Source organism: Procambarus clarkii, chromosome 66 (assembly GCF_040958095.1).
Source record: "Procambarus clarkii isolate CNS0578487 chromosome 66, FALCON_Pclarkii_2.0, whole genome shotgun sequence".
Classification (NCBI taxonomy): Eukaryota; Metazoa; Arthropoda; class Malacostraca; order Decapoda; family Cambaridae; genus Procambarus; species Procambarus clarkii.
The window spans coordinates 25948780-25967720 of NC_091215.1; the positions used below are offsets into that span (position 1 = coordinate 25948780).

General features: G+C 35.9%; 1 protein-coding gene across 1 annotated transcript; it reads right to left on the bottom strand.

Annotated features, from left to right (window-relative positions):
- Positions 1-452: 452 nt before the first annotated feature.
- Positions 453-18598, bottom strand: LOC123769168 (sorting nexin 17). Its single transcript, XM_045760163.2, is given in 12 exon segments — positions 453-955; positions 2108-2206; positions 4651-4932; positions 6120-6201; positions 7181-7305; positions 9815-9977; positions 11054-11138; positions 11747-11834; positions 13455-13636; positions 15766-15958; positions 18403-18502; positions 18504-18598. Coding segments are annotated over 12 exon segments (1647 nt in total). The 5' UTR covers positions 18575-18598; the 3' UTR covers positions 453-778.
- Between the last annotated feature and the right edge of the window lie 343 nt (positions 18599-18941).

Here is an 18941-nt window from a genome sequence, read left to right on the forward strand (position 1 = left end):
CAAAAGAAAATCATAATTTGGTATTAAATAAGCTCTTTTAAATAATATTTTGAGAATTAATGTTATTAAATTTTTTACAATATTCAAATTCCTTTGACACTGATGAATGTTTAAAACTAAAGAGCACAAAAAGCAAGTCCAACTGCAAGATTACGTGACAAATTTGATGATTTGTTCTTGTATAATGTCAATAAAGAAAACAAAAAAGCCCAAAGGAGTTCATCATTAAATTTCCTCAGTCGAGGCTAATGTCATGATGAAGGCACTCCATTTTAAAAGGCAGAATCGTCAGAGAAGCAAATGGCTTTAATAACTTACTATTAACACTTTATATAATCCTTGCCACACATGTACATTTCTGTCATTCTTAGCAAACTATACAGCCATACCCATTTGGTGTACCATAAAATACTTCTCAAGTACGGAATATACAGTTCAAAATTGTCCATACATTTTTTTTTTATCACACAGTGTAAGGTTAGGCAATGTTCATTTTTCCACAGCAGAACAAGATATGGCATGGTCAATATTTCAAATATACATGCATATTCAACTTTTGATCTGAGCACCACCCGCTTATCAAGCCAGTCTCAAAAGATAACCCTTTTTCCTGACATAATGAGCCAGCCTTCATACACCTAAATATTTTTTTACTCCAATTGTGTCAATGAATAATGCTAACTAATTTCATTATTTCTAATACCTACTGATATATTTACTGTATTTTCAATATCAACAATTCTAATAAATTAATATCTTGTTTATATCCACATCCTTATTATATATTATCATCACAAATCGAATCAAATGCATCATTTTCAACAGTGCTTGGCTCGGCTCTTCCATTGGATTTAGCTGGTGCGGACGGACGGTTGTCGAGGATGTTTAGGTCACTGAGGCGCTCACTGAGACGTCTTAGGGATAACTCACCTATTGGGGACTGTGTACTGCCATCCTAAAATGAATAAAATATAATGACTGAGAATTTTGTTAAAAAATATGCAGTAAATAAATGAATATACAAGTATACAATATTATTTAGTTTAAAGCCATTTTCAAGCCAATTCAAGAATTTAGAAAAATTCTTGAGATTTCACAAAATAAAGTAAGAGGAGGATATTATTTGCTAATTAGGTGGTACACCTACAACAGCTATGAGATGGAGCCCTAGAGTCTTGCTCCCTATAAACACAGGTAAGCACTACCGGTATAAATCAGGATGGAATAATATGCCGACTATGCCATTGTCAAGTATATAGTGTCTTCCGAAAGGCTAATAAATGTAATTATAAATTATTTTAATTATAATTAAAATATTTTAATTTAATAAATTATTTTAATTTAACTTACAGAAAAGTATCATAAGTGGTCTAAGACTGAACACTTTATCCAAATTACTATAAAATACTCCTAAATAACAAATTTATTAACTTTTATGTGAATTGATGCTGCTTCGGTAATGGTTGAATAATGCATTAAAAAATTCCCAAAAGAAATTCACAAATTGTGACATCAGAGATATAGCAACATGTTAAACACATAGATAGATTCACACTAACGTCCTCTTTTTATTGTTTAACACTGTATGCCATTTAATAAATGACTTTAGTTAAAGAGACATTTGGTAAGCTAGAGTTTGTTGATGCAGTATTAAAATTCACTGTGATACATCACCAATTTAAATACACTGAATATGAAAGTAAGTCATTGCACAAAATCATTTTTTCTGAGTTAATGCATCCTATTAGGCAAGGCTAGGTGAGATGAGGAGAAATTGGGTTAGGATAGGGTAAGTTAAGGGAATATTGGGATCTAACTCAACACCATCATTATTCTTTCCAACATAAAAGAATAGATTAGTGCATGGGATTCAATTTTAATCCTTAATATGACTACTCATTCTCCATATACTGAGCCTTAATTATGACTATCTGAAGGTTTACTGTAGCACCAATTTCTTTTTTTCATGCGCTACATTTTTTCTTCAGAAAAATGCTTTAGTTGTTCTGGTATCTGGAAGCTGGACAAAGAGAATCAAAATGTTCAAAACACCATCTTAATTTTTCATTAGATTATTAATATAGTGTCAAACTATTAAGCTTCTTACCACTGGTAGACTCTCTCCGGTGTGATTTAGAGTAACCTGTGTACTGCTGCCATCTCGCCGCATGTAGGACAGGCTTCCCTTTCGAACACGCTCACTTGGCTAGTGAGAAGGAAAATGTATATATACTGTACTGGATATTGTTTGTGGAAAATTATTTACTTTTAAATATCAAGATATTATTCACAATGTGTGTGTAAAGAATAGTTATAACTTAGATATCCAGAGTAAACACAAGCTAAGAAACATTAACTCTTTGCAAATGCTTTACATCAAAATACTGTATGTACATTAGTGTAACAATATAGTTTGTGTAAATTTACTGGATTAAGTTTCCCACTTCAATTTTAATCTGCACTCAGGTGAAACTCACCCAAAGAATTCCTACACATATATTAACCATGCCAAAATATTACAAAAATAAAGAATTACTACGAGGAATATTCCAATGCACACCAAAGGGTTGGTAATACTGTTTATGCTTATGGATACAATCACAATTTTTTTCATACAGGTACAGTACGATCAAAGTTATCATTATATGATAAATTTTTCATTAATAAGTACAATATTTATCTTGGAGAGCAATAACCCAATACTGTATGGCATAATTACAAAAACAGTAAACTAGATATGTTTCGATTACAAGAGAGGGGTCCAGAAAGTTGACCCCTTGAGCCAGCATACATTAAGATATGACCAGGGTAGTGCAATGAATACACAAGCTAAACTTATTACACAGTTCTTCAATGAGTGCAGGGAGTATAATGACTACAAAATGTGTAATGAGCACTAGTTGACATAAAGAGTATTGACCGCAAGTGGCTGAGGTGGTGGTGGTGCAGAGGAAGAAGTAAAAGGCATAGTAGAATAGGTTAAAAGAAATGAAGTTGGCGAAAGAGGTGATGAGGAAATGGCGGTGGTGGTGATAGAGAAGGAAGTACTTCCCTAACTAATGGAAGTGAATTCTAGCTCTTCATGTCCCACTACCAGCCTTATTGTTCCTGATGTGGTATATTTGAATTCTGCTGACATTTGAATTGTCATATCTAGCCTTGTAAATATAGATGGAGGTTGTTTCAATGACGTATTTCAGTGCATTCCACTTATCGACTATCCGTACAGGAAATGAGTATATATTTCCATACATTTCTTCAAAACCAATGTGCTTTCTTCAATATCATCTTGTCCTATTTTATCTCACTTTAAAAGAGGTTGTCCTTGCCCATTTCATCTATGCATAAGCATTCTTGATGCACAGGCTATATCAGAGAGGTAAAATGTGGTTTTAAAGATTTAAACTTTTTTATTTGTGGTCAGCACGAGTTTTTCATCCAAGATCTTCCTCCTACTAATTACATGCATTATATAAAAAATCTGAAGCTAACCAGCCACATTTAAACTCCTCAATTTATAAGTTAAAGACCAACCTTTCTGCTGGTGCCTTGATCTGCTCGCCAGTAAGAGGTACTTTCACACCATGCTCTTGCATGAAACACAAATAAGCAGCCTCGTCTAACTCCCCAGGCACTTATTTCTTGAAACATTTTTCCCTGAACCTTTGCCACCAGTTCTTCCCCATTTTGTACTCAAAACCTACATTACAGTATCTATTCCTTTACATTAGGAATAGTATGCAACAATACCAAAAGCCTCTGCCAGCTGCCTCACCTCCCACTCTTGTTCACTTTTCTTATTTAGCATTTTCTCACTACTGCTGCTAGTAGACATCCTTTCTATTTATAATAATGAAGTGTTAAAATTACGAACAACTTTGAGAAAGAAAGGCACCTAGACAATCTTTTTCCTGGCGAGGGACAACATAGCGAGAAAAGAAACAGGTAAAGCACAGACATGCAACAGAGATGTAAAGAAATACTTATATGTAGTAAGAGTGGTAAATAAATGGAATGAGTTGGAACTGGAGGTGGTGGGAACAACCACCATTCACAGCTTTAGGAGCAAGATCATTGTAAAGTTAGAAGGCATAAATTCATCCTCAAAAATAGCTATGAGGAGGGGCTGTAGAGCTGGATTTTGCTTCTAGTATACATAAGTTAGCAAACACATGGCCAGGTCACATCCAACTGCAGCAACGTTACAGGGACCAATAGAATAAAACATACAATCATACAACTTTAAGTAACTGTAAATAAAATCTCTCCAAAAATAAGATGAATTTCTTAGTATTGACTACTGGACAATAGTAAAAAAATTTTTTTTGTACATGTGGGTATAAATTTGTTTTTTGTACATGTGGGTATACCCCTGTGCAGAGAAAGCCAATGCATTAAAATGGATAGGTAGTGGACACAATGTTATATTAATGCACTGTACTATATATCAAGATTTAAATTTAATGAAATTTGTACACAATAACATCTGACTTATACAGTACATTCATCCATAAATAATGACCATCTTGCATCATTACATTTGTGAGTCCCACTTCTTCTAATACCTGTACAAGCAGAATGGGGCTCAGCTGAACCATTATGGTCCAAGCACATTTTGAGGAAAAATAAAAATCTGAAGAAAATATTTACCGTCTTAACTTTATGACCACGCTTGTGAGTGAGAAGCTCTTGTACCATGCCCTGTAGACACATGGACATGAGGACGGCTTGGGGGCTGGTGACAGTCACCCAACGCATGTCCTCACGACTCATCAAATATTCAAATGATAGTTCCAAGTTGACATGACGACCTCCCTCCAGACTACTGCAGCTGCTTCTACTGCTGCTGCTGTTACTACTAGTGGTGCTGCTGGTACTATTACTGCTGTTGCTAGTGGAACTGGTCCTACTACTGCTTGACCCCTCTACTGGCTGTTACAAGATATAAATATAAATAAATAAATAAAATGTTTATTCAGGTAAGGTACATACATACAAGATTTGTACAAAAATTGCTAGGTTTATAGATAGAGCTGGTACATACAATGCCTAAAGCCACTATTACGCAAAGCGTTTCGGGCAGGAAACATATGTATAATCATTATATAATCAATATAATCATTCATTATCAATATTAGGCATAAATATTATATCAAGTGAATGGTTAAGGGATCCAAATCCTGTTTTTGGATGTGTTTCAATTTTTTTCATTGTCGTTAGATGGCCTTGACTATTAGTTACGTGTTGAGATTTATTTGAAAGAAATATGACAACTGAACACTTATTTTTATTTTTGAAGTTGTGATGACTACCCATAAAATTCTGCTAATAATGATGAATTGCTAACTAGTATTTTTGTTTACTGTTAAATATAAAATATTATCAGATGAATCATATACAAGTCACAGGAAAGTACATCCAAAGTAATTTATATATTTAAAACAGATATTGTTGAGGATTTGTGGCACTGTAATTCTGGCCAGAAATTTCAAATCTCAAACTCAATTTTTGTAATTCCTAGAATCAAAAGTTGTAAATGGATGCCATCTTGAGGTTATCTTGAGATTATTTCGGGGCTAAGTGTCCCCGCGCAAGGGGGGAGGGGGGGGTTTACGCTGTAACACCCATGACCCCCTCCCCACCGCGAGAGTTCACACCCAGGGAAGCGTTCTCCAAGAGGTCAGCCCAGATGACCTCTGGATTATCTTGTATGTTGATTAAAAATTCCTGGGTTAGTCTTAGTCAGCTAGTTTCAAGTATGTAATATTTCATGATATTCTTGTCAAACATTGCAATGGAATTAGACCCCAGGTTCTTATGTGTAAACATCCATGGATCTTCCATGGTTGTGAACTCTAGGGGGGGGGGGGTCATGGGTGTTACACTATGTATGAATAATAATACTAATAATAATAATAATAATGAGTGATGATCTGATGATAAAAACACTCACTTCTGTGACCGATCACCTAGCTTTCACATTGTCCAAGTATTAATTTTCTTAACTGTTTTAGCTCATGTTTGCTTTCTTGTATCTTTGCTATGGTGAAACATTAAGTCTGCATCTTTTAAGGCAAATTAGTTTTAAGTTTTGTCATAACACCAGCACTGCTACTCACCTGTTGTACTGTTATTCTCCAGCATCTCATGCGAGTCACCTTGAAGTTGCCCTCCTTAACAGAACCATCTTCACACTCAATTCTTGGAGAAAAAAAAAGAAAAAGAAAAAAATAATTGGATTCAAACTAAGTTTTAAAACAAAAGAAATTTATTACATTAAACACTAACAATCTGAAAAATGTTACACGGATGTGATTATCTATAGATTAATTTACAGCAGAAAACACATCTAAATAATGATATGCACACAAACCTTAAATATATAACAGAGGCCCTTAAATAAGCCAATATTGACCGTAAGCAAGTGCGAGAACGGGTTGCAGGCCCACCCTACTCTCCATCAGTTCTATGCTCTCTATTTTAACAGTGGTCAAAGATTTGGAGTGAAGATTTGCTGCGATGCCAAGTGTTAATTTTAAGTTGAACAGATGTCGAAGGCCGATTGAAGAATATATAGGTGATGCTTAACCCTTAAGTGTGTGCAATACTATATACATTTAGAACAAAACTTTAAACTTTCTTCTTTCCTTGAATAATTTCATATAAATTAAATTCTGATATATCAGTTCCTCAAATCTGGATAAAGAGTTAGCACTTATTTTTACATATTGTTGAAAGAATTAACGATAAAATATTAATATATACAGTATTTGTGATTGAAGGACCATAAATAGTCTCAAACTTTATATTTTTGCCTTAATTGTTATTTATGATTCATATACTGAAAGAAAGACTGACCCACAAGCCAAACACCTAAATGATTAAACAGTGCATGATGTGATGACCAACATATCATGCACATAAATACAGTGTATGGTACTCTCACAATTAATGAAACAAACTGCACTCAAAAGGGGCACTTAATGCAATCAATTTTAACTTCTCATGAGATTCAGAATCTTGGTTAATCTGCATCCAATACTGAGCTGTTTTGTGTTTAATTTCTACACTGCAAATATGCAGCTTTCACTCCAAACAGGTTTTGGAATATATGGATGAAAGGCACACATCTTCAGAAACTCTACCCATAAAATCACAAATAAAACTTGCATTAGCCTACCTAAAATTAAGCTCTCTGTTCCCGGCACTAATCAAAACAGGAGTGCCTGGTTTGGGAAAATCACAAGTGCACTGCTGGAATTGTAGATATCCATAGTACTTTAGTGTTCTCGCTAGGTCCAGGTACTGAAATCAAAGATGATCTGTTATAAAGGACTAAAATTTTATATTATTATTTATAATATTTATAATAACTATATAATAAATTGTATCAACAGCCATTTAAATAGATTAATAGACTAGTTAAATCATGAAGTAAATATACAGTATTATAAGATTTACTCACCTGAATCAACGAACAAGAGTTCGCTGAATCAGGGGATGTGTGAATATGCTTAGGATGTTGGGACCGAGTTCACAGATGGGAGCAACATTACAAGAAATAATTAGGGGCCTTGGGAATGCCACTGAGCATATTTAAAACCAAATTCTATGGTTCTTCATTATTGTATTTCCAGTTGTAAAGGTTTTTGTTCAATAAAATATAAGACTTTTTCCTTTGAAAATGTGATTTCGAGGCATGGTCATGGGAAATATGATAAATGTGGTTAAATCTCTTAACAGACAGGTTCTCTTGGTTGTTGCCTTTCATACGACAGGTTGAAATTATAATTTTGCTCAGTGATATCAGCCCATAAAGCATGGGAAATATTAGGTATGAATGGTAACTCTTAATATGGCTCCAATCACGTTTCTAATGATTTTCATAGATGGGCGCAACATTATAAGAAATAGTAAGATGTTTGGGAAGGCATATATTGTGCCTATAATTGAGCATATAATTGTAATATTTAAAACCAAATTCTATGATTCATTTAATTTTGAAATTCACTGGTTTTTGTTCACTAATATGGGTCTTTTTTTTCCTTTGAAAATGAGATTTCAAGGCTAAGGCATAGAAAATATGCTAGATGAAGGTAAATTAGCTTTACAGACAGGTTCTCTTGTCCTTCATATTATTGAATGAATTTAAAATTTCAGTCAGTGGAACCAACCCATAGTGTAGGAAATATTAAGGTATGAATAGTAACTCCCTTAATACTGCATGGCTATTTTGATGGTTTTTGAAGATGGACTCAACATTACAAGAAACAGTTGGAGCTTTTGGAAAGTTAGTGAGGCTATTTAAAACCAAATTCTATGGTTTGTTTTCATTTTGAGTTGGCATCTTGATTATCTTGAGATGATTTCGGGGCTTTTTAGTGTCCCCGCGGCCTGGTCCTCAACCAGGCCTCCACCCCCAAGAAGCAGCCCGTGACAGCTGACTAACACCCAGGTACCTATTTTACTGCTAGGTAACAGGGGCATAGGGTGAAAGAAACTCTGCCCATTGTTTCTCGCCGGCGCCTGGGATCGAACCCAGGACCACAGGATCACAAGTCCAGCATGCTGTCCGCTCGGCCGACCGGCATGGTTTTTGTTTACTCAGGCATGAGTTCTGAGGCTCAGGATGTAAGAAATAAGCTAGATGTGGTTAAATTTTATTGCTAAAATGTTCATTTAGTAATTGTCCATTATATTATAGGCTGAAATGTAAATTTTGCTAAGTGAAATGAGCCCACAGGGCATGGGAAATAAATCCTGGAGGCATCTCCGGTTGCAACAGATTAGAGTTGGTCCCATATAGGTTGGTTCATTGAACTGAGGTTGTACTGTACTGACAAAGGTGGGCAGGAGCAAGTTTTTAATTCCTGGAACTCTGTCCATTATGAAGACCGTGACTGGAAACGGCGACCCTTTTTCCAAGAAGGATCAAAGTGGGGACCAACAATCCATTTTAAAGCAAATCCGGACAATCCATTTTTAAATTGGAGAAATTTCTCAGAGAGGGGTCTGTCAAACATAAATCCATTAAGGGCTTGTTCTCTAGCCTGGCATTGAAGGATTTGTTCATCAAATTCAATAAGCCTATACCCTCCAGTTCTGCCATGGAGAGGATCTACTCTTTCCAGAAAGAGATCAAGCTAAAGCAATCAGAGCTCAGCGACAGCCATTTTGAAATGCTAGTCGTTTTGGAGGGAAACTACCGCATTCACCTTTTTTATTGCATTTCTTCCTAATTTCATTATATTGCATTAATTTTATTATTCTGCCTTTAGTTTATTAAAATTAATTATTAATGATTTCCAGTGTTTTCAATTGTATATTTAATTTTAATTAACTATTTCACTTTTATTTAATGCATGGACCAAGGACTGAGTTGGTCATAGCTCCTTTCTTCCAAAAAGACCGTCACTGGGATTATCAGTTCTTTTTTTGAATGTAAGTATACACTCAAATATATGTATATGTGCCATTCTGGAAATGGCACATATATATCAGGGAATTAAAACAACAAATGATAAAGCCATGATATTTTAGACTAGCATTATGAAGCTGTTCCAGAGTAAAGGCATCATTCAACTAAATTTTCTTGTAATCCAAAGACATCTTTGCCCTTAACCATTTCAACTAAAGGATTCTTTACAGTACTGTATATGTATTTTAATTTTCACATTCATCTTAGAAATACAGTTAAATCACCAAAGACATTTCTGTATAGAGAATGTATCATGACATTCCTTGAACATTAAGAAACTAGCCTCTTTTGGTGAGAGAACCACCTTATATTTAACAAAACATTTCAGGTACTAACTTCTCTTTTGGCTCCTTTAGCTTGAAGTGCTGCTAATTGTCTCTGAATTTCACGATTAGTTAAGATCCAGCCTCGCTCTACATCCTGCACAGTCTGGGCATAGAGGAGATTCAATCCAACACGGTCTCCCATCACATCAAGATCAACAGTAGGGTCCCAGTAACTGCAACATTAAAGGGATTTTGTTCATGCCTTTATATAACTACAGTACAGTTTTAACAAATTCAGCAAATCAACAGATTTTCACTTGTACATCTTATTTTTTTTGTTAATGAAGTGTTGAATGTAATGTAATATCATTTTTTGTGCAGAATTTCTAGTGGTTCCTCTGAAGTTATGGTACTACTGTAATTCAGAAAAGGTGACAGTACCAATCAGGCCTATGACAACTTTCATAAAAGCCAGATAGAGCACAGGACCAGAATCTGGCTTTCTCACAGACACAATGTAGGCACAATTTGGAAATCAACCTACCATGAAAGTATAATACAAAAAAGTAAAGGAATCACTAAACAAACCAATGCATATAAGAAACTAACAACATGAAAACATGGCAACCAAACTTTGTCCAAGAGTAACAACTCAACACCACTAGGTGAAAACCTAGAAATTTAAGCACACCACAAACCAATAATAATGTGTCAGATGTGGGATTTTTCGGAGAAGGGTGACAAGCCGTGTTATCTACTAGGGTGCTTTTCAGGCAAGCACGTTTAGCAGTGTATTCGGTTACCTTCCCCACAACTCTCTCGGGGGGTTGGGGGTTCCCTTAACAAAACACAGTACTACCATGAAAACTAGCACCATCATATATTACCAAAACATCCACACCAACATTTAAGAGCATTACAACATAATGCAGTAATTACATAATGATGAGATACATGCAAGTCCATATTCTGTATAGAAATGGCAGGTTAATTTTAAATGCTATGAAAGTTTTGTATGCATCATATCAGAAGACGATTCATAGCCTATCCGAGTGATAACGTGCCCCCCCCCCCCCCAAAAAAAAACTGCTTAAACTAATCTCTCAAGATGTGTACACACACACACACACACAACATACGGTTCTGTTCACATACACAATTCCAATTTAGTGTTACATGTATTTTTAACTTCTTCCAGATATAAATTATCAATCATACTGTACATTGGTTAGATATATTTTACTTTCACCAACTAACTCTGGCTTCCATAAAATATGGCTAAATGTAATATTATTTTTAAAGAACTTACTTCTTTCTTAGAACTATCCTGTGCATGCCTTTGACGCATCTCTGAGAAATGTAGGGACTTTCAAAGTCCTGCAGTCGTTTCACAACTGTTAAACATGAACAGAAATTAGTGGGTTAAGCTTATTCCATTCTTTTTTAATATCTCATTTGAAACCTACAAGGAGTGAATAAAAGATAAGACTTGTTGTTAGTCATCATAAACACATTGTCTATATTTAACTTCTAATTCCAATAACACTTCAGAAGAATATCATTACTCCAGAAGCAATTTTTTTTTTATTATTTTTGAAAGAAGGGTGAGTGAAAGATGGAATAATAATACTAGTATTAACAATGAATTATTATTTTGAAGTTTGTTTTTCTTGAATGTCCATTCTTTTATAACAAATCACAAGTATCAAAACATTTAGCAGTAAACACGAAAAACCCCTTTATATTCTAAAGTGACAATATGATCTTCAGGATCATGAGCTCTCGAGAAAAAACGAGGAGAGATTTGTTTCAGCTGGTACTTAACAAATAGTGAGGTTAAGAACATTCTTAACATGAAAATTATTAACAAACACTGAATTTGTTTTAAGTTCCTGTAATCTTACAATTTTTTGTAGCTAGATTGCATGATCATTAAAAGGCAAAATTTTCTAACTTCAGCGGAATAAAAAAGGAATGTTAAAATATGTAAAAATAAACTTACCAATCAGATCACTCTCTTCTTTTTTAACAAGGAATAGAGCAAAGTAGTAAACCAATTCATTTGGAAGGTGAATGTGACTGCATACTTTCTGAAATAGGAAGCCAAAAGTTACAAATGATATAAAAGTTTACAGAATTACACTTATAACTACAGTATATTGCCCATATTCCACCATCTGCTGCCAGTGCTCCACGCTCACACATGCTCCATGCTCACACATGCTGCCAGTGCTGCACTCTCGCGCATGCTCCACCATCTGCTGCCAGTGCTACACGTTCACACATGCTCCACCATCTGCTGCCAGTGCTCCACGCTCACACATGCTCCATGCTCACACATGCTGCCAGTGCTGCACTCTCGCGCATGCTCCACCATCTGCTGCCAGTGCTACACGCTCACACATGCTCCACCATCTGCTGCCAGTGCTCCACGCCCACACATACATGACACTAAAGGCAGTGATGATGTGTCAGTCCATCCAAGAGTCTTATCAAATCACGACATAACAGAAGTGGGAGACACAGTCAATATAACACAAGAAGGAAGGTGAGGTGAAAGGGAAGGAGAGGTAAGTGTAGAAGTAAAGGAAGAAACCCAGCAAACATAAAAATAAATGAAACTGCAAAAGATCCAATGGTAGCTAAACAAAATAAGCAGAAAAGGGAAGAGAAAGGAAAAGAGTGAAATAATACAAAAACCCAAAAGACACACGTCAGATCAATCTTTCTAAGAAAATATGAGCATTTAACTACTGTATGTATTGAGAAGGTAAAAAACTCAAAAACAACAAATCAAGGATTAATTGTGCATGAGAGCTGATTTAACAAGATCGTATCTGGAGGTAATGAGGCAGGAAAGATTATTTGAAAGAAGACCAAGCATTAGGATGATTGGAGTCCCTACCATGACAGAAAAGATCATTGTTTATGTCAGCAAGTTTAGAACTTTTTGTTATTTTAAGGTTTTGTCAGTTAAAGAGTGGCCAGTTTCACTAAAGTATTGAAGAGGACAAGAAGAACAGGAAACTGAATCAAACATTAGTGGCACTGGAAGCAGTAGTAGTAGTATGAACCACATTGCTACGAAGTGTATTAGTTTGTAGAAAAGCAAGTTTTATATCAAAAGCACAAAGGGTATTAGCGAGAGTTTTATGTTCAAATGTGAAAGGAAGACAAAACACAGGGTTTCAAGTATTGGGAGCAGGCACAATGATAAAATTTAGGAGGATAGCCAAAGCAAGAGAATGAATTATAAAGAGAAATTTCAGAATTAAGAAACTGTCACAGATGCATAGAGCCCAGAGGGAGAGGGAGACAAGGACACTTTTCTTGACAGGAGTAGGATGGTATGAAATTTTTGTTATGTACATACCACTGTGCACAGGCTTGTAGTAGACAGAGAAAGATAAGCCAGACAAAGCTGTGAACTTGTACATCATAATACACCAAACCTCCAACAGGTGGCAACCCAGGTCATACAAGGTTCCAGTCAGCCTGCACCCCCTCACTCACATGAACTGCCCAAACCCAAATCCCTATACCCTACTGGGAAAAGGGAAGAGAGTGGAATCTACTGAGGGGCCCCACCAGAGAAGCGTCTTTAATTACATTTAATTACTTCTTATTTCTAGAAGAACCACTGAATAGCTCTGAGTTGACTCTCAATCTGGAAACAACCAGGTTTATTACAAACTTGACAGACTACATACCTCAAGAAGGTCATCTGTTTGTAGTGTGGGTGGAACACTGAGTGTCACCTTCTGGCCACTCATCATGTAAATGTCAATTGGCACCTCGTCTTGGCCCCCCCCAGCCCGCTGGGTCTCATTTTGGGCAGACACAAGGAAACCATTGAACACATCATTATTTAGCACACGAGGATCTTGGCTCACTGGTTCATCATGTAAGAAAAATGAAATAATCAATCATTAGAATAAAAACATTGAATTTACTTTCACATTAAATCCTGTATACTGTATCTTTAGGTATTATAACCAGAGGTATCTTTATCATTACAGTGCATTGGTAGAAGCAGGATATGTAATCAAGTCGTGAAATGCAAGGAAATTCTCATTCTTGATTAAGGTGGTCGACAGATGGAATGAACTTAAAGAAGTTTCCCTACAATAAAGTCATTTCCCAATAATAAAAAAAAGGCACAGACCCTGAACATCAAGACGTAATCAGTGTGCAAGGTATAGAAGGTTACGAGGCAGTGTTTACAGCTAGAAATGCCCCATTTCTCATTTTCACTGATTGGAGACACATTAGTCCAAAGCAGATAGTGAAGCAGTACAAAACAGGTTTTTGAAGTCCAAAGGGTTCCTTCTGGTTCACCAATAATGGAGCCTTCTCCAGGGGTTACCCCCTTTCTTGGTGGTGTCAGTAGTTGAGAGTTTCCCCAATTATGGATCCATTCCCATCTTTTCTAGAGGGTTCTATGGGTGTGGATTCTCCTTTCATGGAGGGGACACCATCAGTCATCCCAGGCATCTGATGTGGATCATAGCTCTTCTCTGAGATCTCTGGATCTTTGAGGACTGGGGGTCTTCAGGGTAATGGGGGGGAAGGGGCTCAAGGGGGGTCAGTGAATAATCTTTAACCCTTTTTGGCCTCTGGTCCATCATGTGCGAGTTATAACTAAACACAGGGGGGAGCTTTACTTATCCCATGTCACAGTTTTAGTCAGATTTCTCAATTCCCGTCCAAATGGGTGCATTTCCAGGTGCTGGCTTGTCTCTTGACTCATCTTTCTTAGACAGATTGCCAACATATTGTCTGTCCCCGACTTTTGTCTGGGTGTACATGCTTTAGGTTTTCCTGGGCGACCAGGACCATGGCTCTTGTGAGTCTGGGTCTGGGTCTGTCCCTGTCTCTTGGTTTAGGTTTGAGGTTCCAACCTCCTGGGTTGCAAATAACCCTTTGTTTACTTTGGTATGGAGCTTGGTACGGTTTTCACCATACCGAATGCTCCAGTGACATTAAATGGAGTTGGAATTTTAGGTGATTAATGGGAGGGTTCATATTTTGAGGAACTCAACTCCTGCATGTTTGGCCAAAACTCTGCCCCAGAATGTGTTTGGCATGTGAGTTTGCATGTCCTTTCTGCTCCTCTGACTGCGAAGGATAACAGAATGCATCGCCAGTTCTCTTCCACGCCCTGCATCTCATCTGTCCAGGAGCTGTTTTTCTTGTCAGCTTCAGTATGGTTTGGATACTTTGATTACTGTATCGAGGATTGAGTCCCTATTGCCTGTGAGAGGGGCTATAGAGGCGGTGTCAAAATTGTTCACCCCCCTCCTTTGGGTTGATGGAATGAACGTCTACTCAACTCTGTTGGGATGCTGGCAAGGTGTCCATTCCCACCTGTTGGATTAAGCTTGGTCTCTCCCTCATACTTTTCTCTGGAAGCTGGTTCCGGAAGCTGCACCTATGTCATTTTAGCCACTTTGCCGTATATTGTCACAGAGGGTAGGGAGAATTCATTGGCTGGGGTCCTCGCTGCATCCTGATCAGGGTAGGCATCCAAAGGTGCCCGGTTCTGGGTCTATTGCATTACCTTCAGCACATGCGTCTTCCTCTCACAATGTGTGGGACAGACAAGTGGTCTTGAGTAAAACCCCTAATATAATTTGTGCTGTCATTAAATCTAATGGTACACATCAGATCAAAGTATTCTCATCATATACTCCTTATTTCTTCACCAGTTACCACAAGGTATGCAAATTACATATAAAACTTACATACAAATTATATATAAACTAAATTTAGAGAGATACCACTTTTTATTCACAGAGCTAATCACTCCATGATAATTTAAGGTTCTGAGAGAAATGTAAACTTCAGTATCAGAATTACAGTACTGTATCTAGATTTTAAAACAGTTATTTGTAAGATTATGTCCACATTTCTTCCATGTGCTGCATTACATATAGTTAAACTGGCTCCTAATAATTACCTTATCAAGAGCATCATATTACACTAATAATTCATGTTGGTTAACCTCTAATGTATACTTACACTGAAGAATGTACTTTTCCAGACTGACTCTTCGCTCTTCTGTCTGAGTAGGAGATAAGGGCAAGAGTTTCTTTGGGGGAAAGGAAGGGAGCGTTGACCCCCCTAGGTCTCTCCTGAGCTGTTCATGGAGGCTATATAGCTGTCTATATCGAACTGTACAGTGAAACACTCCATTTATGTGAATGTTGTAGGCCTGAAATAAAAGTTAAGAACAGTTGAAATTGAAAATACACTAATTTACAGAATTTAATGCTTTCATTATAAGCATTCAAATCGATAAATATAACAAACTTATTCATATAAATGCTCTAATATAAATAAGGAAAAGGTGCGTGTTGTATTATGGAAATGTGCAAGTATTTTCTTAAACACCCAACTATCTGAAAATAAAGAAAGTGAGCATGTTTTGGTCCATCCGGGACCATTATCTGACAGTCACTTCCTTTAATGTCCGAGGCGTGGACTGGATGGTTAATTATCAGTCACATTATCGTGACTCACTGTTTACATATGGATTTTCTTTTATGTAAAAATATACATACATTTTCTTTTATGTAAAAATATACATACATTTTCTTTTATGTAAAAATATACATACATTTTCTTTTATGTAAAAATATACATACATTTTCTTTTATGTAAAAATATACATACATTTTCTTTTATGTAAAAATATACATACATTTTCTTTTATGTAAAAATATACATACATTTTCTTTTATGTAAAAATATACATACATTTTCTTTTATGTAAAAATATACATACATTTTCTTTTATGTAAAAATATACATACATTTTCTTTTATGTAAAAATATACATACATTTTCTTTTATGTAAAAATATACATACATTTTCTTTTATGTAAAAATATACATACATTTTCTTTTATGTAAAAATATACATACATTTTCTTTTATGTAAAAATATACATACATTTTCTTTTATGTAAAAAATATACATACATTTTCTTTTATGTAAAAATATACATACATTTTCTTTTATGTAAAAATATACATACATTTTCTTTTATGTAAAAATATACATACATTTTCTTTTATGTAAAAATATACATACATTTTCTTTTATGTAAAAATATACATACATTTTCTTTTATGTAAAAATATACATACATTTTCTTTTATGTAAAAATATACATACATTTTCTTTTATGTAAAAATATACATACATTTTCTTGTATGTAAAAATATACATACATTTTCTTGTATGTAAAAATATACATACATTTTCTTGTATGTGAAAATATACATACATTTTCTTTTATGTAAAAATATACATACATTTTCTTTTATGTAAAAATATACATACATGTGGATTTTCTTTTATGTAGAAATAATTTGTGGAATTAAGTGCTGTGCATACATTAAGGAGTTATAAATCCATGGAACCTCCTACCCACAGAAGGAATAAATGCCAAAATATTGCTACAGTGCAAAATACAGAGCTGGATAAAATAAAGAAAAATGAGGGGGTATCTTCGACAAGTTGCCAGCTTCCTGTCCTTGTCGAGACCATTAGAGAGATGGTAGCCCTCTGGTAAATTCAGAACTTCTTTTTAAAAAGAAATACCCAGTGCATCTCCATTTAAACTATTTACTTGATCATGGCTATGTATCTTATTTTGGGATATCAAAATTTCACTATTCACATAATTTCTAAATTTGAGTTGATGCGAATACTCTGAACATTGTATTCAACTATATAAGGCCATTTATAAATGGGACTTTGCCTCTTGTTGACCAAATCAACGACAAGAGGTAGGCACTAGAAATATATCTTCACTGTGTTGTTTCTGGGAGGTTTATAAAAAAGTTTATTATAGCAGTTCAAGGCACAAAGTGTGCAGTAATTTATACCTGACTTGGCTAATATTGGTATTGTACTGGTGTTGGGGGCGTGTGGTGTGTGGGTGTGTTCGATACATGTATGACCTGTATGGAATCCAAATTATATTCATTTCTGCATCCCATCCTGCAATCATGCATCATTTTTGTCTCCTCCCATCTATTATTTGATCTACTACACTTATTTTATGCATCTAAATAAAGACCAGTATTCCCAAATTTCTGTGTAGTCATCTTCCTGTTTATATTGTTCTGTTCCTCTCGCAAGAACACTTTGGCAGGGAAACTGCTTATAAAAATACTTTTAATTTTCCTTTTTAGTTCAGCTATTTTGAAATGTTCGGGTCATTTGTGCCTCCACCAACGATACCCTTCACACCAGATTCCTCTCAACCACCACCACACACTCTACACACACAAACTGTAAAAATCAGGTGATGGGCATTTCACAAAATTGTGAATATTGAAAAAAATGGGATGTCTGCCATGTCCCTTACTGTACAAGATTAAATATAAACCGTGCATAACAAAATTATAAATAGTACATAATTGTAGCTATAGGCTGCAAATGACTAGGCAAAGCAGTGTTTAACCCACATATTAAAAGGCAGTTAGGCTTCCAAAATTTCTGTAGGGAAATGTTAAGAGTGTGATGAGAAAGTAAGTGGTGTGTTAAGAGGGAGAAAATAAGCGTATATAAGGTAAGAGTTGTGGCAGCAGTTGAGCCCCACTGAAGTACGCACATCCCCCCGACCCCCTCAACTTTCCACTCACTACATAGGTGCTCCCCGTGTCTTCTTTACACTCCTGGGTATCTGGTATGGAAAAGTGCATATTTGGTCCTCGCCCTGCCTCTTCTTCGCATCTGCAACAGAGGACGTGAGGACGGCAGGCTGAATGTTGGTGGTTGAGCAATGACCGCCCCGCCAGCCTCCTGTGTTGACATGTGCGCCCGCCACCTACCGCCCGCGCCCGCAACCTTTCCCCTCACCACCACCCTCTACATAAATAAATAAATAAATAAATAAATAAATAAATAAATAAATGTTTATTCAGGTAAGGTACATACATACAAGAGATTTTACAAAAATTGATCGATTTAAAGATAGAGCTAGTACATACAATACCTAAAGCCACTATTACGCAAAGCGTTTCGGGCAGGCAGTCAGTTTCGGACATCACCATAATACTTCCCTACACACTTTATTCATCTCTAAAATGATCATTAAATTGAACTATATGGTTGTCGTAAAAGTAGGCGGGGTGTGGTGGGGGTGTTTGGGAGTGTCGGAGGGTGACAGGTGTCTGGACCA